Source organism: Melanerpes formicivorus, unplaced genomic scaffold (genome assembly GCF_026170545.1).
Source record: "Melanerpes formicivorus ecotype bairdi unplaced genomic scaffold, bMelFor1.0.p_v2 SCAF_15, whole genome shotgun sequence".
Taxonomy (NCBI): Eukaryota; Metazoa; Chordata; class Aves; order Piciformes; family Picidae; genus Melanerpes; species Melanerpes formicivorus.
Window position 1 is genome coordinate 5,259,521 of NW_027142367.1, and position 22,737 is coordinate 5,282,257.

Consider the following 22,737-nt stretch of genomic DNA (forward strand, 5'->3'; position numbering starts at 1 on the left):
CATGTTCCAGCTTCCTTATCCTCACCACTCATTTCTGTGTGCGCACATGCTGCAAACAGGCATGCTGTGATTGCCATTGAAAACAGCAGGATAGAAATGTGGAGCTTCATTTGTGCCTGCCAAACAAAGTGAAACCCCCAAATAGGTAGCTTTTGATGGGCTGAATTTTGTAATGGTATAAGCATATTAACAATAATTCATATAAGGCAAGAACATGATATTTTAGTAAAGCAATAGTGATGTCATCTGAATTTCAGTGTTTGCTTTTTAGTGTTCACTTAGACTGTTCCAATCCAAGAAAAAAAAAAAAAAGGCAAGGCAGAAGTTCCAAATCTGAGTGCCACATCTGTTTCAGACACATTTGCTATGACTTAGCAGCTGTCCCTGTTGCTGGCAGGTGGATTGTGGAACATATTTGGAAAGAAAAAATCCTTTTGCATCCACAAGAAGTTGAAAGTATTCTTTTCTCATTCATTCATCTCACCTCTGAGAGGTCTTTGTATATACAGATCTATTAGCTTTGGCGTTTAAGTTGGATTGACAGAGATAATCTCCTATTTTTCCATTCCAAGGCCCAGCTATTCTTCAGATCTCTTGCAACTGGGGTCCATTTTCCCAGCTGAGGGGCACATTTCCTGGTCAGAAGTGTCTTCCAATTTGATGTTAGACAAGAGATTTGCCTCACTTATACAACTGCTCCTAGTACCTAGTTGGATTTCTCTACAATTCTTTACCAAGTCCATGTGCAAGTGAGGCCACTGAATTAATCCTAGGAGTCCTTAGAGGGGCAGAGTGTCCTTTTTTCTGCACTTCAGTCTGAAAAATTTCAGGTGGGAGATGTCTCTTTAACATGAACTCCTGCACCTATCCATGGCAATGGTTTGGTACTAACATGGGAAAGTGTGCATAACTCAGAGAGGTTCAAAGACTTTCTGGGTGTTTCTGAAGTGTTAGTGTAAAAAAGTAATAAGTTTTGTGAAGCCTGAAGAAATGTGAGAGATCATATATTTAGGCTTGTATAGATGTATTTACATATGAGAGTTTTGGTAGTAGGAGAGGGCAGGAGAGGGCAGTTCAGAGAAAGTAATTTAATATTACTACACTATAATAGGTCAGTAAGCTTGTTGCTAGTCATAAACTATGTTGTTGACTCATGTACTCCTACAGCTGTTGTGTCTAAGAACACAATAATATTTTTTAACCCTCTTCCCCACGTGCATCTCCAGAGAGGTTTCACTTGTCATTCCCTGTTATATTTTGAATGGAGGCTGATGTCATCCAGGAAAAGGTTTTGAATTTGTTAAAGTACAAGATTTAGGTTTTGTTTTGGTTTTCCTGACTGTGGTTATAACTGGAATAGTTTTCTAATGATCTTCACAGATGGGAAAAAATCTCTGAAGTCTGCCTCAGTTTTCTGTCCAGATTAAACATTCAGGAAGGAGAAAATACACTGGAGTTTGTGTAGAGTCACAGAATCATTTAGGTTGGAAAAGACCTTTAAGATCATGGAATCCAACCGTAAATGTAATACTGCCAAGGCCACCAGTAAACCATATGCTTGGATATATGGTTAGGTGACTTGGTAGTGCTGAACTTACAGTTGGACTTGATGATCTTAAAGATCTCATCTAACCAAAATTATTATATCCTTATATATAATTATATATATATATTATTATGTATAACCTTAAGTGCTGCATCTGAGTACCTCCAAGGATGGTGAGTCAACAACTTCCCTGGGCAGTCTGCTCCAAAGCTTGACAGTGAAGAAATATTTCTTGACATCCAATCTAAACCTCCCCTGGCACAAATTGAGGCCATTTGCTTTTGTCCTACCACTTGCTACTTGGGAAAGGAGACTAATATCCACTTGATTACAACCTCCTTTCAGGTAGTTGTAGAGAGCAATAAGGTCTCCCTTCTGCTTCCTTTTCTTCAAACTAAACAACTCCAGTTCCTGCAGCCGGGTTCTCACAGGACTTGTGCTTGAGAGCCTTCACCAGCTTCACTATCCTCCTTTGGGCATGATGTGCTCATTTTGATTTTGTCTGCTTATTTCCTTCCCCTCCCATTCAAATACACACACACACACACAAAGATGTAGAGCACAGAACTCAAAATTAAATTGGCTAAAAGATATTCTAATTTAGTAGCAAACTTCAAAAACATGACAGGACTAATTCAAGCCAGAATGAATGCTAGCAGGTGTTTCCAACAATGATTTAAATAAGCATAGCTATTCATTTAACACTAGAGTCACAAACAGTTAGCGCTTTTAATTCTATTGGGAGTCTCAGCTTTCTAATGTTGTTTTCACCTCAGAGAAGTGAATATAATGCTGTTCATGCAATAGAAATTAGAGTATTTTGCTCAAAACTTAACGCTTCAACAATCAAAACTGTCAACTGTGTTGGATAGATAGAATATTATTTCTTTTTTAATTTGGCTTAACACGATATTGCATCTTCTCAAAAAAAACCAACCCTGTAGTTCTACAGAAAATTTTATTAGGAAAAAAAAATATTAGGACTTTTCCCAACCTTTAAGTTGTAGAAATAATGCAGTATAGCCATGCACACATGAAGACTGACACCTAGCTGATATAATTATCTGTCTGAAGACAATTAAAGATGACTATTATGCACAGGTCACTGCATGAGCTTTGGTAAACATTTAATAATGACTGAAGCCAGGCTTAATCACTAGAGTTGATACAAAGGGAGTAGATTCTGTTCTCCTTGAGCCAACAGCTTTATTGCCAAGTCTCTGTTTTGGAATTAAAGGCACTATTGACTTTTAATGAGAAAGGGAGTTTCATTACAGTTCAGAAGTCTAAATTCCTGAATTTTTCTAGGTATGGTAGATAGGGTGTGTCCATGCTGGAAAAACAAGGGAAATTCAACGGAGGTTTGCAAGCCTGTTTACACAAACTGCAAGCAATTTTTTGCTGAACATAGGAAAATCTCTTCCTGAAATTTCTGTGTTGTAAATAAGCATCTCTCTATGGAGTCAAACAAGACTGAAAAGCTTTTAAAAAAAACTTAATAAATTAAATCTCAGAAGGAATGAAGTGTTTAGGATAGTTTCCTGGCTGCTAGGTGGCAAGTCAGGGTTTTGCAGCCTAGATAGGGCATGCATGAAAGATTAGAGAAGACATATGACTACTTTATGCTATTCTGATGGTACAAAGCACTTGTATACCTTCTTCACCTTGCTCTTGTGTGCCATGAAATCTCCTTAGAAACCAAACCCTTTAAGAAGTGGCCTGTATACATTGAAACAGCTCAAGAAAGAGCCACATATTTGAAGGAAATGTATCTGTGAAGCATCAGAATAATCTCCAACTAGCAGAAGCAACAGGGAGGAAATGGTGGCAAAAGAATCATTACATTGAAATAAACCTTCTTGGAACCCAAACACTGAAATGCCTGAACACTACCAACCATGCTGACAGTACAAAAGTGACTGTATGGTCACGGTGCTCAGCTTTGGAGGAGCTGATTCTGTTCCTTTTTTGCCTTCCCCAGGCTGCCTTTTAAGCCCTACCATTCCACCAGATCTCAAATGAAGAGCAGCCAGTTCTGAAAGTGTTGCTTGGGTTTTAAAAAACACATTCTTGCAGGAATGTGAAAGTATCAGCGCTACCTTGTTGGGAATGATCCCTTCTTTCCAGGATGAAATTTTTGGCTATTTTGAAGCTTCCAGTTTTCAGCCCATATCCCAGAACATTTACAGATTATGCAGGACACACACCCAAGTGCTTATGCAAGCAGAACATTTCCAACAGCTCCAATTTTGGAGCAGTTCACAGCCAATACCATCCTGGAACACATGATCTGATACTTTAATCTGTATAGCACAGAGGAAGCTACAGAAGTTTGTCCTTCTATAAAAGCATTATTCTGTGTCAGTTTGCATCCTCAGTGATTTGAAAACTGTCAAATGAAAGACACGTATCACTGAAAGGTCTTGAGTGACCTAACTCTGTAATGGAAACTTTTAGATATCAGGAAGTGTTGCAGGATGGGATTGATGTTTTCCTTGCAGGTGGACCTGGGGTGCACTGTTGCTATAGCTGTAGCAGAAGTGATGTGAAGGAGGGAAAAATCAGCTATGTTTCTGGAAGGATAGGAATAAAGAGCAAGGGAAAAACAATTTATATAGAATGTGAAATAGGTAAGATATTAAATGCCAGACACTGAGTTTCAGACAGAAGCTCTTTCAAGCAGCATTGTATATGCATGAAATGTGGTTTTGGCAGAACAAAAGCTCCCACAACCAGGGGCCAAACAAATCTGCTTTGTGCACAATACACTTATGAACTGATTTGGCACCATTATAATAGCCTTCACAGATTTAAAGCCCAATTTTAATTTGGGTATTATCATATTTAGGAGGCTGTCCCTACTGAATTTTTGCTATTCATCTTTATTTATCTGATAGGCTTTTGCTATCATCTTTGGAATGCTTTTCAAAACAGTTATGTTATGAATGACTAATATGTCCTGTTTGCATTCTCGTATTTTCCTCCTTCTGTAACATCTGTGAAGGTGTAGCAGTTTTCCACCTAAGAGCAGTGAGGTTGCACCATGTATTTCTAAAAATCAGCTATTTTTTTTTTTATCTTATAAATGTGTCTTGTATCTGTAGTATTGTTTATATTAGGGGCTAAAGAAGCATGAAACCTGCTGTTTTGAAGTGGAGTCTGACTGAAATGTCAAACAAAAAATCATAGAATAGAATAGAATAGAATGGAATATTGTTGATTCATGCTGCTCAGAAGAAACTGCTTCCACTCTGTTGTAGCAGAGTCACACAATTTGCATTTGCAACGTTGTGACTTGATGGTGCCTAGGATCCAAGTTTTCGTGTTTAACCTTATCCTGGTTTATGTGGTCTTTAGGGTGATATTAGGATGAAAATAACAATTTAAATGTGGTAGCATAGCGGTCCTACCACTCTTGTAGTAATTGGGTTATGGAGAATTTTCTACGCAAACATTGTGCCTTCTGCCAGTGTTCTTCTTTATTCCCCCCCCCGCCATTTTAGGATTCAGGGTGTTTTTTTTCTGCTTGTGAATAAATGATCTATTGAAAGCAAAATAGGTTCCAGATTTTAAAGATGAGAGTCTTCCAGAAAGAATTTTTCATGATGATAATGCAAGTAATTATTCTAAACTGTTCAAAATACTTGTGTATTACACCATCATTTCATTAATAATGGGGAAAAGATCATTAACAGAAAACAATTGCATTCAATGTGTCTATTACAATGTCTATTCGCTTTTCTATTTTTCTTTGTAGGCTTATGATGAAGAAATGTATGGCAGCAAGTATCAGTGGATTATTCCAGGGTGGTATGAAAACCTTTGGTGGGAATCCTGGATTAATTCCTCACAGTGCCTCAGCAAAAATCTTCTTACAGCCATGGAAGGTTATATTGGAGTGGATTTTGAGCCTCTCAGTTCAAAAAAGACAAAGACCATATCAGGAAGGGTCAGTATTTGTCCTCCTACTATTTTATTACACCATCAGTTGTCTCACTAGTGTCTTGACAGAGCAAACCACTAAGGAGGGAGGTGAAGCTAAAGAGTTTGTTTTTCTACAGAAAGCTGGCAGTCGTCAGTGTTTGCCATTTTTAAAACATTTAGAATTCAGTTCTAATTCTTTACATGCTAAGGAAGCTGTAAAGTCTCTCACATCAAATCTATCCTCTCCCTGCTGTATGAATGTTACAGTTAAATGTACAGTAAAGCTTGAATTATAGTCTGAAGTATTGTGTGCTGTGTCATGTGAAGCTACATAGTTGCACAGAGAAAGTGATAACTTTTACATTTAAACTTAACCCTCTGAATGGATAATTTTGTTGGAGATTTGTTTCTCTCAGAACTAGGGGGCAGGGAGGTGGGACATGTTTTAAGTATGTAAATATGTAGTATTTCCATAAAGTACATGACATTTTATCATAAATTCATACGAACTCTGGCCAGTGAATAAATTCGTCAGATTTTGCTGCTTTTCATCTTTCTTTCATCTGCCTTTCATGCCTCACTGAGTGAGCAGGAAGGCAGCTTTTCGAAAGGGCAACTCATCGTAAGATAGAATGCCATGAACAGCATAGTAAACATGTAAAACACAGGCAAATTGCCACTCATGTAACATCATATTGAGCAAATAGTTGAGTATGCAAAGGTTATTTGATTTTCATTATCCTATAAAGTGTAATCAGACCACTAATTTGCAGGGTTACTCTGTCACTGTGTGTTGTATTATGCTGGTAGCTTTGGTTGAACAGAAATCTTATGTGCAAAAGCAAGTTGTCCTTCACAGAGAGGCTGAAAAGCTGCTTTTTTTCTGCATGCTCTTTCCCACTCTCACCTCATTCTTAGAATTTTAGTTTCATTCTTAATTTTTGTATTGGCAGTCCTTTCTGTATTCGTGCCTGTTTCTAAACTGAGGGTGCAGTCTGAGGTGTAGGCTTGGACAGAACTCAGTAAAATGTTAAATGGTGAAGCAAAACTGAAGTTTTTCTCCTCTGCAGACTCCACAGCAATACGAAAAGGAATACAATGATAAGCGAGGAGATGGGCAATCCAGCAAATTCCATGGTTATGCCTATGATGGAATATGGGTAATTGCCAAGACCCTGCAGCGGGCAATGAAGTATTTGAATTCCACCAACAAGCACCAAAAAATCGAAGATTTTAACTACACAAATCACAAACTGGGCAAAATCTTTCTGGATGCTATGAATGAAACCAACTTCAATGGAGTAACGGTAAGTCCTAAACAGATACTCATAGAGTGGAGGAGGCTTATGATTTTATGCCAGTAGCTGAATCATGCATTAAATATTAAATACTCTTGAAAAGAAACACAGTTCTTGTATCTTCAGAGCTTTCACAGTTATACTTTATCTTAAAAATTTATGGTGTTGCCTTGAGACTCTTGCTCATTACCTGTCTTCTGATACCAAGTGATGACACTGTACAGTTTCTCAGTTATCAGATTTTTCAGCATGGATGTCATCTGAATTAACAACTCAGGTGGTCTCAAGGGAACCACAAGTGTTGCAAGCTGCAGTGACCTTTTAAGCAACTGTTTTAGCAGTTGAGGAGTAGTTGGAATGAGATCTGAAAATACCTGCTGTTTTCCTCCTTTATTTATTTTTGCAATAGGATATAGTATACTGATGTCTCCAACTGCAGTGCTGTACATCCTAGATATTCTTACAAGATACTTCATTTGCCATTGGAGTTTATATATAATTTGTTTGCTTTCACAGTCAAGTACAAAGCACGTTTACTATGACTTAAGAACTGGCCACATATAGCAACAGCCTCAATATGTTTTCAATTGCACTATGGCAAACTCATAATGAATTTCATTTTTATTGATGTTACTTCTAGTTTTTAGCACAGTAAACCACAAATAGTAACGTGGCCCTGAAACCTTTTAGTTACTTGTGTTTGAGGCAATGTCAGTCAGAAGTTAAAGGTGCACGTGAATTCATGAGTCTGCAGTGCTATGCCCCCTCACCAAGACGGATAAGCAGACTGTTTCAGGGAGAATGGCCTTCATATATTCCAATAGCAACAAGCAAGGTACCTACTGGAACACACATCATTAGGAAATGTGTTTGAGCTGCAACATGGCTAGAGAAGGAAATTGGGAGTTTTGAAGAAATGTGTTTCAGCAGTGCATGGAGGAAGTGCTTTTAGATACCTCCTTGCAGCAAGAGCATGCCAAAAGTTGGCATGATTTCTTCAGTATCTTTTCACATTCTGTTCTCTCTTTAGTTGAAGTTGTTTTGGTTGTTAATTAACCTCAGAAGTTAAAGCAGAAGATCTAAGGCTGTCATACGTGTTACAAATTAGTTCAAGGAGGAAATACTTGTGTGTAAACATCAACAATGCTCAAATTTTGGTGTCCTTGTTAATTGCTATGAAACTAATTTAAAGCTTTTAACTAAAAAGCCCACCTAATTAAAAGTTGTAAATAAAAGAAAACATAATTTGAAGTTTTTAAGTTAAAAATTCCCAAAATTTATAGTTTTTAAGTAAAAACCAATCATATGACAAGACAGCACTAGAATCTAGTTGCCTGCACAATATGAATTCTGCTCTCTTCTTGCATTGATTTTGACTGAAGGCTTCTGTAACAGAAGTGAATATACCATTGCATCCAGAGAAGGACTGGATCTCTAGTAGAACTTGCAATCAATAATATCTAAGAGTCTGACTCTGCAGGAACTCAGAATTCTCTGATCTGAATTGTTCCAAATACAGTATGCCTCAATGTGGTTGAAATTGTATATTATTATATAGTTACTTGTGTTTTCTTTCCTCATCTTGGCTTCTTTTTTCCCCCCCTACTTTTTAGACTTGACAGCTGATTGTGGTAAAATTGTTAGATAAGTACTGATTAATTGCCCTTCATTGCTCCCTTGTGCCCCAAACCCTCTAGGAGGAAGAAGAGACTTTTCTGTTAGTTTCAAACACATTAGCAAAATGTCCCACATGAACTGCATCCCTTTTGACAGGGAATGAATCAAGTTTCATCAGCCATGTTTACTTAGTTCATTCCCTTAGGTATAATGATTTGTAATGAAATTGCCACATTACTATTCACTGCATTTAGTGCATGTCTGAGGCACTTTGTAAAACATTTCTTTTTAAGATTGGTCAACCAGGTCATTGTGAAAATGGATAGCCCAAATCTGGTATTTGGATCTGAGATATGGATCAGGCTTCTTGCTCCTATAATACATTCACAAATATATTTTAATCAGATAGATAGGGAGAGAAGAAAATCTAGAGCAAGCAATATATGAGTTTATCCAGGCAATGTGAAGAAGAAAGAGTTTTATAACAGATATTTAAAGTTTTTCATTGAATGTTCAGAAAATTGAAGGAACAGGTTGATCAATATGAGAAATATTTTGAAACTTTTTATTCCTTGGTTTAATAAATTGCTGTGATTTGTGGCATAATTTAAAACATTCACTGGAACGTAAAATGTAGCTCTTGGAGTGGCAAATCTCATTTTAATATTGCAATTTGGTTTTAATTAATATTTTTTGTTGTAATATTCAAAACAGGAAAAGGACATTCATTTACTCTAGAGTATCTGTGCCAAACAAAAAATGAATTTCTGAAAAAAAATACAAAATAGAAAAGAGGACTAAATCTATAAAATGGTATTCACAGAATGAGTTGCTGGCCATTGGAATGTGCTGCCCAGGGAGGTGGTGGAGTCACTGTCCCTGGAGGTGTTCAAAAAGGGATTTGACCTGGCACTTGAAGCCATGGTTTAGTAGTCATGAGGTGCTAGGTGACAGGTTGGACTTGATGATCTCTGAGGACTTTTCCAACCTTATTGATTCTGTGATTCTATGATATAGTACAATATGTTGTTAGTTATTAGGTAAGAGGTAACGAGGTTGGAAGAGACCTCCAAGATCATCAAGTCCAACCAACCACCCAGCCCTATCTAATTAACTAGACTGTGGAAGTGAGTGCCTCATCCAGTCTCTTGTAGGAACTTCTCAATAAATAGCCACTAGTTTGACATATCAGGGCCATTTGGCCTACCTATAGCTGTAGTCACCTCCTTGCAGACTGGTCTGTCAGTCTGTATTTTGGCTTTCTGAGTTGAGACTGGCAGGCACCTGATACACGCAGGAATACACACACTTGCTTACCAAAGCATGCACTTATTGTGTAGTGGGAAAGTTATTGAAACAAACAAACTAAAACATCTCTTAGAGTATTTTGGACACATTTTTCCTACTTTTCTTAATCTAGATAAAGCCGGTTCTGGAAACCCTGTCAGCCCTAATGGTTTGTAAACTGCCAGGTGCCTGTTTTCTTTCTGATAACCTAAATATCAGAAGATGAAAGATAAGAAATAAAGTAATTTCATAATTAATTTTGGTACAGTTTAGGTATACAAGAAGTCCCCTAAAGCAGGTGGTAGAGCCCCTGGAGGTAATTTACAGTTGGGGAATCTACTGGTGGCTCTATTGAAGTGTTGTTGCTTTGAATCAGTAGAGAGTGATAACGTAATGTGTGATGGTTTAACCCACCCACATCAAACAAAATCTTGGCTGAAGTCAGTTGGAGAAGCAAAATGGAAAGCTGTATTTTACAAGCAATAGTGAAATACAATGAATATGTACAAAAAAATACAGTGTTTACAATATTATACAGGTTTTTACAAAGACCAAACAGCACAGAAATCCTCCTTGGGCAGAAGGACACTGCCCTGCTTGCCCCCAACTTCTCTCTCCTTTTTCCCTCTGGTTAATTAGAAGAAAAGAAAAAAGGAGAGATGTTAGGGAAAATTCAGTTAGTTCAAAAGCATCGTTAGAAAGTCAGTATTGCTTATCTCAAGGTTGTTAGATGATAAAGAGGTCTCTCTCTGTCCAGGAGCAGCATGCATGCCAGCAGTAAGAGAAAGAGTGAGAAAAGAATGTAAGATCGTAAAACTTCACCCCGCTCATCTACCAATGAAATTAATTTGGAATTCTCTCTTTTGTTTTCCTTTTTACACTCAACTATCCAGCAAGAGAATTTGCAACTATCTTTCTTAAATGCACAGCCTGAATCTATCACATAATGAGAAACAAAATATGTCTGTGGGAAATCTATATGCTTGCATTTCAATTAGACAAAACTCTATAGCATACTACCTACAACATGCCGCTTGTTTATGTCTGAAAGCCAAAGAGAATTTTCCCCAGAACTAGAATAGTTCCTCTAAAGCAAGATTGTTTGCCTAAAGGATTAAAAACCACTCAAGAAGAGGAGAAATTTTGGTTTATGTAGTACTATCATAGTTTAAACTGTAGGTTCAATAATTAGTGAAAATGTAGTGCTCTCTTATCAGCGTAGTGAGTCATATTTAGTGCATACTGGATCAAAAAACCCAACAACTACAGAATAGAAGGATTTTGGTTTAGTAATTTTTTTTCACTCCACACCCACCCCACCCTCCCCCCTTTTATAAAGACTATGAAGAGTACCTTGCAACCACAACAATGTGTCCAGTTCTGGGCCCTTCAGTTTAAGGACCCTTGAACGTGTCCAGAGAAGGGCAACAAGGCTGGGGAGAGGCCTTGAGCACAAGCCCTATGAGGAGAGGCTGAGGGAGCTGGGGTTGTTTAGCCTGCAGAAGAGGAGGCTCAGGGGAGACCTTATTGCTGTCTACAACTACCTGAAGGGGGGTTGTAGCCGAGAGGGGGTTGGTCTCTTCTCTCAGGCAACCAGCACCAGAACAAGAGGACACAGTCTCAAGCTGCACCAGATGAAGTTTAGGCTCGAGGTGAGGAGAAAGTTTTTCACTGAGAGTCGTTCTCCATTGGCATGTGCTGCCCAGGGAGGTGGTGGAGTCACCATCCCTGGAGGTGTTCAAGCGGGGATTGGATGTGGCACTCGGTGCCATGGTTTAGCCATGAGGTCTGTGGTGACAGGTTGGACTTGATGATCTTTGAGGTCTCTTCCAACCTTGGTGATTCTGTGATTCTGTGAATGTTTATGTTTGTAATTATAAAAAATGTTGAATATACGTTGAGAGATATTAAACAGCACATTTGTTCTCTGTGTGATAGAAGTTTGTGTAGCCAGGTGATAGGGAAAATACAATGTGCATTGCAGATTCTTTTTAATTTTTATTTTTTAATGCAAAACATAATGTTAATTGTAAAACTGCTTTCCTGTAATTTTCTTGGCACTTTACTTTTGTGGAGCAACCACTGATGTTACCCTTCCCCCTGGTTTATGCCTGAAATCCTGCAACTGTAGCAGTAGGGTATTCCACCGCTTTAGTTTATTGCTACTGTCTGTGATTATAGATCAGGCTTCAGAATTGTTAATTTCTTTCTCATCCTTATGGCCTCCTATTATTTGTGTGTAATGGAAAAAGAATTGCAGTGGAGGAGAGAGAAAATTAAATACAGTGTTGTCTTTCTTTTTATGTAAGTCAGAGACTCTAACACAGTAGGATAAAACTCCATTGGAGGGGCTGCAGCACAATTGAAACCACAGCCATGAAATAGCTTTCAAGTCTGTCCCTGGCATCCTGCATTTGAATGGATTCAGTCATGTTTTATAACTGAAAAGATACTTATTGATGTGAAGTTCGGTTTGTCTTTTGATGCTGATTATTTCTGAAGATTGATTTTAGCAGCTTGCCTTCACTTTCCAGGCTTCATTAGCCACTGTGCTGTACAAGAATCTCAGAAACACAGGAGGTGTGGCATCAGAAAAGGGAGAAGGTATTTATTTCATGTCATTCAGGGAAAATAATGTACCCTAAGATTGTTAAATTAAGGAATGCATTGGTCTTTGGCAGAGAACCAGATGGAACTAGTGTGGATTTCAGCAGAGTGAAGTTATGCTTAATGTGGAGGTCCAACAAAGATTTCCGTAGTGGCATTGGTCAGCACAGCTAATTTTGTGTGAACAGCTCTGAATTATGCTTCAAGACAGATATATACCTGAAGTCAAATTTTCTGGTTTGGCATGTCTGAGGGAGGGCACATAGTAAAAGTATTGATGGGAGAGCAGAAATTTTAGGTAAGTAACTTGTTGTTAATCTAGAACAGTGCTTTAAAGTCGATTGATTTATAAAGGGGAGTGGGGTTGTGGGGGAATGGAGGCTTAGTGTGAAAGGGAATACCTAATACTATAAAAATATCTGTTCTTTAGAAATGTGTTTGAACATTCCATCAGATTTAACTTGGTCTCAACTTAGAACATTTGAAATTTTGCATTTGGTCATTATCCATAACTGGGTGAGTTGAGGAAGATCAATAAGCTCACAAAATGTATAATCAGGGAAATATATATGTGCATGTGCATGCACAAATACACTTGTGCTCACAACCCTACCCAGCTGTTGGCAGATCCTATTTTTTTTCCACACCTGACCCCATGGATTATGAATGTGAACTACTCAGAACTTAGTGACTTGTATTTCCTTTTGATTTTTTCATAACTTGCTTACAGGGTTTCTTGTGTAGCACAAGAAGGTAAAATACATAGAGTCTGGCTGTGTGCAGGACCTCCTACATCTCTTTTTGGTTTTCCTGAGCCTTGAATCTGAACTTCCCCCAGGGGAGACAAATATGGCGAATCTACTTCACAGTATCACAGTAGCACCAATGTTGGAAGAGACCTCAAAGATCAAGTCCAACCTGTCACCATAGACCTCATGACTAGACCATGGCACCAAGTGCCATGTCCAATCCTGTCTTGAACCCCTCCAGGGATGGTGACTCCACCGCCTCCCTGGGCAGCCCATTCCAATGGCGAATGACTCTCTCAGTGAAGAACTTTCTCCTCACCTCGAGTCTAAACTTACCCTGGTGCACCTTGAGACTGTGTCCCCTTGCTCTGGTGCTGGTTGCTTGAGAGAAGAGCCTCGTTACCCCTTTTGTGACTTCCACTGCATTATCCAACTAAGATGAGCAACTAAGTAGTACAGTGAGTTGGTGAAATGATTTGCTCTCTCTATGGCCAGTTCATTTTGGAGGTTCCTTAAAATAGAGAGCTGCTAAAGAAAGCCATCAGCAAGTTTGCATAGGGTCATAAACAATGCTTGCTCATTAGGAAAATTCAGTGCAAATGTTTTCATCTGCCAACAATGTAAAACTGCATACAGAAAGAAATCCTAACTCTCTGAAGTGAGAACAGATTAGCTGTGACATTTCATGATTAGCCCTCAAGCTAATTAGCAGTTGATGACTTAATAGATATAGTAGGTGGCAAATAAATAAGGCTTTAGTCTGAATTGTAGAGCACTTACTACTGTATCTGTCATTCCAGTATGTGGATATTTGATGGAAATAAACAATATACATTTACAGAAAAACTAGTGAAACATTTTCTAAGACCTGGCTAACATGTCTTTGTTTCCTCTGCTCTGCATTTAATTTTGTCTGTATCTAGAAAGTGTTCAATGTAATGCTTAACATGCTGCAGAAGCTCCTTTGTTGTTATTTTGGGTACAAAGAGTAGAAGTTCCTAAAAAAGAATAAAGAAAAAAAGGTCTAGTGGAGGTAGTCACAGGATCATAGGATGTTAGGGGTTGGAAGGGACCTTTGAAGATCATAAAGTCCAACCCCTCCTGCCATAACAAGGCTGTAGAATCTAGCACAAGTTGCACAGGAACACATCCAGATGGGTCTTGAAAGTCTCCAGAGAAGGAGACTACACAACCTCTCTGGGGAGCCTGTTCCAAGTGCTCTGTGACCCTCACAGTGAAGAAGTTGTTCCTCATGTTGAGGTGGAACCTCCTGTGCTGCAGCTTATATCCACTACCTGAGGGTGAGATGAAGAAGAGCCTGTCCCCTCCCTCTTGACACCCGGCACTCAGGTATCACAGTATCACAGTATCACTCAGGTTGTTAAGGACCTCGAGGATCATCAAGTCCAACCTATCAACACAGACCCCATGACTAGATCATGGCACCAAGTGCCACGTCCAATCTCCCCTTGAACGCCTCCAGGGTCGATGACTCAACCACCTCCCTGGGCAACCCTTTCCAATGATGAATGACTCGCTCGGTGAAGAACTTCCTCCTCACCTCGAGTCTAAACCTCCCCTGGTGCAGCTTGAGACTGTGTCCTCTTGTTCTGGTGCTGGTTGCCTGGGAGAAGAGGCCAACCCCTTCCTGCCCTTCTTCTTATTGTTAATATATTTATAAAAATGCTTTTTATTATCTTTGACTGTGGTGGCCAGCTTCAGTTCCAGCTGGGCCTTTGCCTCCCTAATTTTATTCCTACATAATCTAACAGCTTCCTTGAACATACCTCGAGAAGCCTTCCCCTCCTTCCAAAGGTGATACAGCCTCTTCTTCCCCCTTAAATCCTCCAGGAGCTGCTTGCTCATCCAGGCCGGTCGCCTTCCCCGCCTGTCCCCTGGTAGGCTCGCTTAACAGCTGTGTCAGGAAGCAGTCCTCCATTTGCTCCAGGAATCTTCTGGACTGCCTCCTCCCTGCTGAATTAAGTTCTCAGCAGATATCTGGGAGGTTGAAGTCACCAACAAGGACAAGATCTGATGATCTTGAGACAGCCTCCATTTGCTTGTAGAACAACTCATCAGCCTCCTCATCCTGGTTGGGTGGTCTGTAGCAGATTCCAATCAGGATGTCAGACTTGTTAGGCTGTCCTCTGATTTTGACCCACAGGCTCTCAACTACCTCATCTTCCACCTCAAGTTGTGTGGCAGAGATTGACTCTCTAATATACAGAGCCACCCCTCCTTCTCTTCTCCCTTGCCTGTCTCTCCTAAAGAGCCTGTAACCCCCCATTGTAGCACTCCAATCGTGGGTGCTGTCCCACCAAGTTTCTGAGATGGCGACTACATCATAGTCGCCCTGATGGATTAGGACCTCCAACTCCTCTTGCTTGTTGCCCAGGCTGCGTGCATTGGTGTACATGCATCGCAGCTGGGTTCCTGACTTCTCAACTGACCCTACCTTGTGCCCTACTCTTACCTCTGCAGAGGGACCGACATCCTTACCCACCCCCTTCAGACCTAGTTTAAAGCCCTCCTAATGAGCCCTGCCAACTCCAGTGCCAGGACTCTCTTACCCCTTCTAGATAGATGCACCCCATCAGGACCCAGCAGGTCAGGTGTGGTGGAAGTTGTCCCATGGTCATAGAACCCAAAGTTCTGCCTTTGGCACCATCCCCTGAGCCAACTGTTGATGGTGTGGGTTCTCCCATTCCTTTCAGTGTACACCCCTGACACTGAAGGAATTGAGCAGAACACCACTTGAGCTCCTGCCCCATCAATCAATTGTCCAAGGGCCCTGAACTCCTTCTTAATTGCCCTGGTGCCCTTCTTGTCAATCTCATCGCTTCCAGCCTGTATTACCAGCAGAGGGTAATAGTCAGAGGGCTGGATTAATTTAGGGAGTCTCTTTGCAATGTCCCTAACCCCTGCCCCTGGTAGGGAGCAGACCTCCCTGTGGGATGGGTCGGGACGACATATGGGTCCCTCAGTACCCCCCAGGAGAGAGTCCCCAGCAACTATAACCCTTCTCCCTTTCTTTGTGGAGCTGGTCGTTATAGCTGGTGGGGACCGCTTGGCCTTAGGCTCCCCTCTGGATGGCTGCTCCTCAGCCTCAGCCCTCTCATCCTTACTGCCCTCAGCCTGCAGGGCCTCATACTTATTATGCAAGGGCAGCGGAGGAGGAGGAGAGGGTCGGGTGGATTTCTCTTGCCACCCCTGGCAGGGACCTGTATCCATCCCTCTCTGCCTCCAGGAACCCTTCCCTCAGCAGGGGAGATCTGCAGAGCCTTCTCCCACAAATCTAACTCCTTTTCACTTTCCCTTATTGTCCTTAGCCTAGCTACCTCCTCCTTCAGCTCAGCCACTTCATCCTTCAGCTCTGCCACCAGGCTGAGGAGAGAATTCACCTGCTCACACCGGACACAGCTATCCTCTCCCTCCCCCTCTATTCCAAGTGCCAGGCTGAAGCACTCTCTGCAGCTGGCAGCCTGGACTCCAGCATGCTGGTGAAACAGCTCTGTCTGGGCAGATGCTGCTCTTTTACCCTTCGTCCGAGTGACGACCATGATGCAACGTTTAAGGTTTGGTTTTTGTGTTTGGGTGGGTTTTTTTTTTTGTCACCCAGCCGATAGGCAGCTACTGAACCACAATGGCGCCGCGCGCACAGCCGATAGGCAGCTACCGAACCACAATGGCGCCGCGCGCACAGCCGATAGACAGCTACCGAGCCACAATGGCGCCGCGCGCACAGCCGATAGGCAGCTACCGAACCACAATGGCGCCGCGCGCACAGCCGATAGGCAGCTACTGAACCACAACGGCGCCGCGCGCACAGCCGATAGACAGCTACTGAACCACAATGACGCCGCGCGCACAGCCCGGGCGGCTTTTAAAACTGCCGCGGCTGATGTCAGGCTCCCGTGCCCGTGCAGGCTCGCGTGAGTACGATCCTGCCGGCTCCTCCCCCTACCAGGAGTCCTCCCGACCCGCGACACCCCGAAAGGAAAGCAAAAAAACCCCGAGAAACTCACAGCTTAAGCGGAGCGGTTCCGGACGAGCGGTCCCGATCAGCTACTGAACCACAATGGCGCCGCGCGCACAGCCCGGGCGGCTTTTATAAAGGTATTCATAAACATTTATTAAATCCCCTTTCAATCTTCTCTTCTCCGGACTAAATAGCCCCGGGTCTCTCAGCCTCTCTTCATAGGGCACATGCTCCACAGAATCATCCAGGTTGGAAGACAACTCCAAGATCATGAAGTCCAACTGATCACCCAACCCTAACTAATCAACTAGACCATGGCACTAAGTGCCTCATCCAGTCTTTTATTAAACACCTTCAGGGATGTCAACCCCACCACCTCCCTAGGCAGTCCATTCTAATAATTGGCAATCACTCTTGCTGTGAAGAACAGCAGGATTCTGCCACTCTTCTCTGCTCTGGTGAAACTTCACCTGCAGTATTGTGTCCAACTCTGGGTCTCCCAAACCAAGAGAGATGTGGACCTGCTGGAGCAGGTCTAGAGGAGGGAAATACCATAATCAGAGGGCTGGAGCACCTCTCATATAAAGACAGGCTGAAAGAGTTGGGGCAATTCATCCAGGAGAAGAGAAAGCTCCAGGGAAACCTTATAGCTACATTTCAATATCTGAAGGGGACCTACAGGAAGGCTGGGAAACGACTGTTTAGAAGGGCTTGTAGCGATAGGATGAGGGACAATTGTTTTAAAGTGGAGCAGGGTAGATTTAGGTTGGACATAAGAAGGAAGCTCTTTACAATGACAGTGGTAAAATACTGGAACAGGTTGCCCAGGGATGTGGTTGATGCCCAGTCCCTGAAGACATTCAATATCAGACTCGATGTTGCTTTGGGGCAGCTTAGTTGGAGGTGTCTGTGCTTACTGTAAGGGGATTGGACAAGATAATATTTGAGAGTCTCTTCCAACCTGACACAATCTGTGAATTAAATCCATAAACATACCGCTACCCTCAAAACATATTTTTTTAAGGAGAGTGAGACTGAAAAGGAAGACTGCAAGAAAAGATACCTTTAGGAGAATAGAGGAAAAGATTTCCTGGAAGGCTTTCATTTAATCTACACTACTGCGAGTTCTGAGTTTCCAGTGTCCAGTGCCTCTTGTTCTGGTTTGTTTAATAGCACAGCGTTTAATCAACATCTCCTCATATGACTGCACTTTTCATAGAACTGATTTTGCTGTCCTTGTTTAAGAGCAGATCATTAACATCATATTCATTTCATAGAAATACATCCAGATTTAGTCATATGTGCGTGGGCATTGTGTTTACTAGGTGAGCTGTGTAAGTGTTTACTAGATGGAGCATGATGGTCCTGAGGAGCCAGTGAGGCTCTTTTACAGTTACCTGACAGATGGTGTGTGACCCAAAGAAGTACAAGGTGGTACAGGCACAGCTGAACCATGCTTCCAGGCGTGATTTTGCAGATGATGGAATAATGTTAGGCAAAAATCTATGAATCACAATAATGCCACCATGACAGTGGTCCTCACTGGTATGGTTGTTTCTGTATTTAATGTCACTACGGGAAGGAGAAAAGCATCTATGAAAAATTTGAGGATGTTACTGCTTCTATCTACTACATCTCCATTTCAAATGACATGCAAAGACATTTTCCATTGATACTTCCAAGCTCTCAGTTGCTTTGGAGCTTTGTAATGACATTCACCAAACATAATACAAGCCTTCAGTTGTAGCACATTCTCTCAGTATGCACAGTAGTCAGAACACAAAGGTTAGTTCTCCTGAACCATCCTTAGTCTGCAAACTCTTTCCTCAGACCTACTTCTAATTTATCTAATTTATCTCTCTTCCCTGATAGAAGAGGTCAATGCAGAAGTACTAGAGTTAGCTTAAAGTTTGAGATGTGAATGTCTTTCAGTCATGACTCTAGAGTTAAAAAGCACTGTGATTTTAAAGGTGATATAAAACCTAATTCCTGGTGCTTGAGAGTATTATAGTTCTTGTTTTATTTTCCATGGGAACAGATGTTAGCCCTTCTGCCTTGGGATTTTTCCAGCTCTGGTAATTCTTTTCTGTGTACCTAAAACTCTCGCTGAGATTTCAGATGGATAAGGAAGTTGTTATTGACCAGCTTTACACCAGGACTCTTCTGAGACAAAATTTTAATATCATTTTTCTCACTTCTTTTATAGCCTCTTGCATCTCATTATTATTTCACTGTGAAGGTAACATATAGTAAGATTTTACTACTTTGATCATGTTCCTGTTTCAATCAGTGGAAAATTTCTTTTAACTTCATTGTGAGCACGAAGAGGACATTTACTAGCAAAGTGCTTTGATAAATGATTTGTGGATGTAACTTAAAATGTGATTCTAAAATCCTTTTTGCTCCCAGAAAAATTAGAACATGCTTCTTCTGAAATGCTTTCTAGAACGAATGTATTTTAAGAGTACTGATTAGTAGTAGTGCTGTGAGTTAGTAATGAATGATTAGACACAAGAGCTTGTTCAAGCAGATTTGGAGAATACTTCTAGATAGTGTACTGTGTGGAATTACATGACTCAGATGTCAAATAACTGAGAATGATTAAACTAATGTGATGGAGTAGAGCAATTTAAAAAGTAGCATCCAGTGATGCCTATAAAAGCTGCACCTTCTAATGCAGATCACGTAAATCAAAGAAATGCTGAATATTTCAGTGATTGGTTGTGTTCATTATGCATATTCTTTTGGCACAACACTGTAATTCTTAACTGGGGATCAAATATTTAGGCATATGAAATATGTGAAACGAAGGAGAACTCCCAAAGGGCATACAGATAGTGTTGTGAAGGTTGAAGCAATAGGCATACTATTCATAAACCAGTTTGTGAAAACCCTAAGAATGTGTTTTCTACTGTTCCTTGAAGAGCAGTTATTCCACTACCCTAAAATCTTCTAGACATCTGCTTTGTTTTATGTTAAGCGTTGAGAGCTTAGGGAATGATTAAAGCACATAAATTATGAATATATTTCTAGATGTGACCTAATCTTATAGCAGGTTCATTTAGAAAATAAATTGTGAAGTATAAAATTAGCCCTAACTTTCTTATTTTTATCTTTTACATCACTGATTTGGATAATCCCAGAAAAGAAAGAGAAGAAACACATTTTCATGATAATTTCTGTACCACATTTACAATGCACTGTTGATTTAGGTTAATTGGGCTACTTCTTTTCATTGCTGAATAGCTGCATGGCAAACTTTCATTTGTCTTCAGCTTTCCTCTAGGTTACACCACCAGCAGGCAATTTTTAAAAGCTTCTAAAAGGAGTCTTTTGTCTTCAGTGAAAGTGACCCACATTGATATTACAAGAATTAGAATGTAGCCTGATGGGAATTTTTGTGTGCACCTAAGAGCAAAATTTTCCTTGGGGAATATTTAGCAATGTGACATTTTTACTTTCTGGCCAGGGAAAGGAAAACCAAAAAAAAGCTAAACTTTTAAAAATGTGCTTTAATTCTGTGCACATTGCAGTACCTCTGAGATTTTTTGGCTTCATCAATTAGCATACCCTCCGCTGCTGTTAATCTTTATGACAGCTCAAGGCAAAAATATTTCTTAACTTGAATAGAGTATTTTGCTGAGTATGAAGCCACCTGCAATGTTAAAATTGATGTTATTAGCTGACTTAGCCTGGAAGTGCTCTGAGGTTGTCAGGTCTGATGTTCAATGGATTATATTTTCATACATCACTGCTCCTCTTTTCTGGCAGTCATGATTTCTATGATGAACTAGTTTTCTTCCTTGGAGAGCTGCTCCAGTTGCAAATAGGATTATGGAAGCCTTCAAGCATTTTAGAGAAACACCAGAAAATTAAAGTATTTTAATGACATTTATTGTAGACAAATGCACAGGACATTTTCAAACAGCTTTCTAGTATTTTTTGGAATTGGTTTTCAGGACTTCTGTATTTGTTGATTTCTGATTTTTTCTCCCCAATGTCTTCTCATAGTGGTTTGCTGGCTCAGCTGTTGCTGATAATGAGGATGCTTTGTCAATTACCTAGCCTCTGCTAGAGCAATGGTGAGAGAGTGTTTTTTTAAAGATTTCAAAACAAAACAAAGGTCTTACACTGCAGTAGTGTGTATCTACATATATATAAAATTAAAGAATCACTGAATTGTTTCAGTTAGAAAAGACCTCTTAGATCATGAATTCCAATCATTGCCCTAACACCACTCTGACAATTAAACTATATTCTGAAATGCTATGTTTATGTGGTTTGTGAACACTTCCAGGGACAGTGACTTCACAGCCTGCCTGTGCAGCCTACTCCAGTGCTTGACAACTCTTTCAGTAAGAAAATTTTTCCTAATATCCAATCTAAACCTCCTCTGGCACAATTTAAGGACATTTCCTCTCATTCTATCACTTGATACCTGGGAGAAGAGAGTCATCCTCACCTCACAACAACCTTCTTTCAGGTAGTTGTAGAGAGCAATGAGGTCTCCCCTCAACCTCATTTTCTGTGGACTAAATAATCCCATTTCCCTCAGGCACTCCTTTTAAGATTTATCCTCCAGGCCATTCACCAGCTTTGTTGCCTTTCTCTGGACATGCTTCTGCACCTCAATGTCCTTGTAGTGAGGGGCCCAAAACTGAATACAGTATTAGAGATGCAGCCTCACCAATGCCAAATACAGAGGGACACAATGACTACTCCTGCTCGCCACATTATTTCTGATACATGTCAGGATGCTGTTGGCCTTCTTGACCACCTGAGCACACTGCTGCCTCTAGTTGATTACCATACAATTTTCTTGTGTATTTTGAATGTAGAGCAAGGAAACATATTTGGTGTTTTATCAGAAAATAGTAGTATAGTTGTCTGCTATTATTTTTTCAAGGGTAAAATCAATTATGGTTTGCAGGTGCAAAAGGACTTTGTGATGAGAAATACAATAGGATTGAACAAAAGACCTGCAAAAGGGATGTTCCTACAGTTTTGTTAATCTGAATGTCCTAATTCTTCAGTCAGATCCCTTGATGTTGGTACTTTTCAAATCGAGACAGGCAGTGTTTGGTTAGAGTGGTCCATCTGCAGCTACCAGCTTTCAGGACAGGAGTCCTTTTGATTTGGGGCTAGTCCAGTACTGGTGGTGAAAGAGAAGTTCATGCTCCACACAGTGGAGAAAATAGCTTGTTGAATCATTTGTGGAGGAACTGAAGGTCTTGCCTCATCTGGCTTCCTAGTCCTGTGTGGCACTGCTTGACCTGCTTGCTGATGAACTGTGGTGGTGGTGCTGCATCTGCTGGGTGACTGGGACTGCAGCCTCAGCGTGTTTGTGTTGAGCTACTTCAGTTAAAATGTTCTTCAATAGTTAAAATGTTCTTCAGAAATCAAAGTATTTCTCAGGAGGTACAAAGGGGAGAAGTAACAGTGATTAGAAGTGCATGTCTCAGCTGAATGTGAATTCTGAGACAGAGGTAAACTTCTGTAGCCTGGAGGTTCTTGTTCTGCTGAACTCAGATGTTTGGAGCACACCAGAGAAGAGCATGAGCTTATTGGTACTTTTGTTAAGAAAGACCCTGAAGCTTTAGCATTCGAGACCCAAAATGCCTGTATTGTCAGTCAATTTTCCTTTTCTTTTTCTTTTCTTTTCTTTTCTTTTCTTTTCTTTTCTTTTCTTTTCTTTTCTTTTCTTTTCTTTTCTTTTCTTTTCTTTTCTTT

The 22,737-nt window shown here is 40.5% G+C and overlaps 1 protein-coding gene across 1 annotated transcript in view; it reads left to right on the top strand.

The window, feature by feature from the left end:
• Window positions 1-22,737, top strand: part of GABBR2 (gamma-aminobutyric acid type B receptor subunit 2) — a 572,582-nt gene that overhangs the window by 273,292 nt on the left and 276,553 nt on the right. Inside the window, exons 6-7 of the mRNA XM_068147481.1 lie at window positions 5,304-5,495; window positions 6,541-6,777. Of these exons, the coding sequence (XP_068003582.1) occupies window positions 5,304-5,495; window positions 6,541-6,777 (429 nt within the window). The remainder of the gene's footprint in view (window positions 1-5,303; window positions 5,496-6,540; window positions 6,778-22,737) is intronic.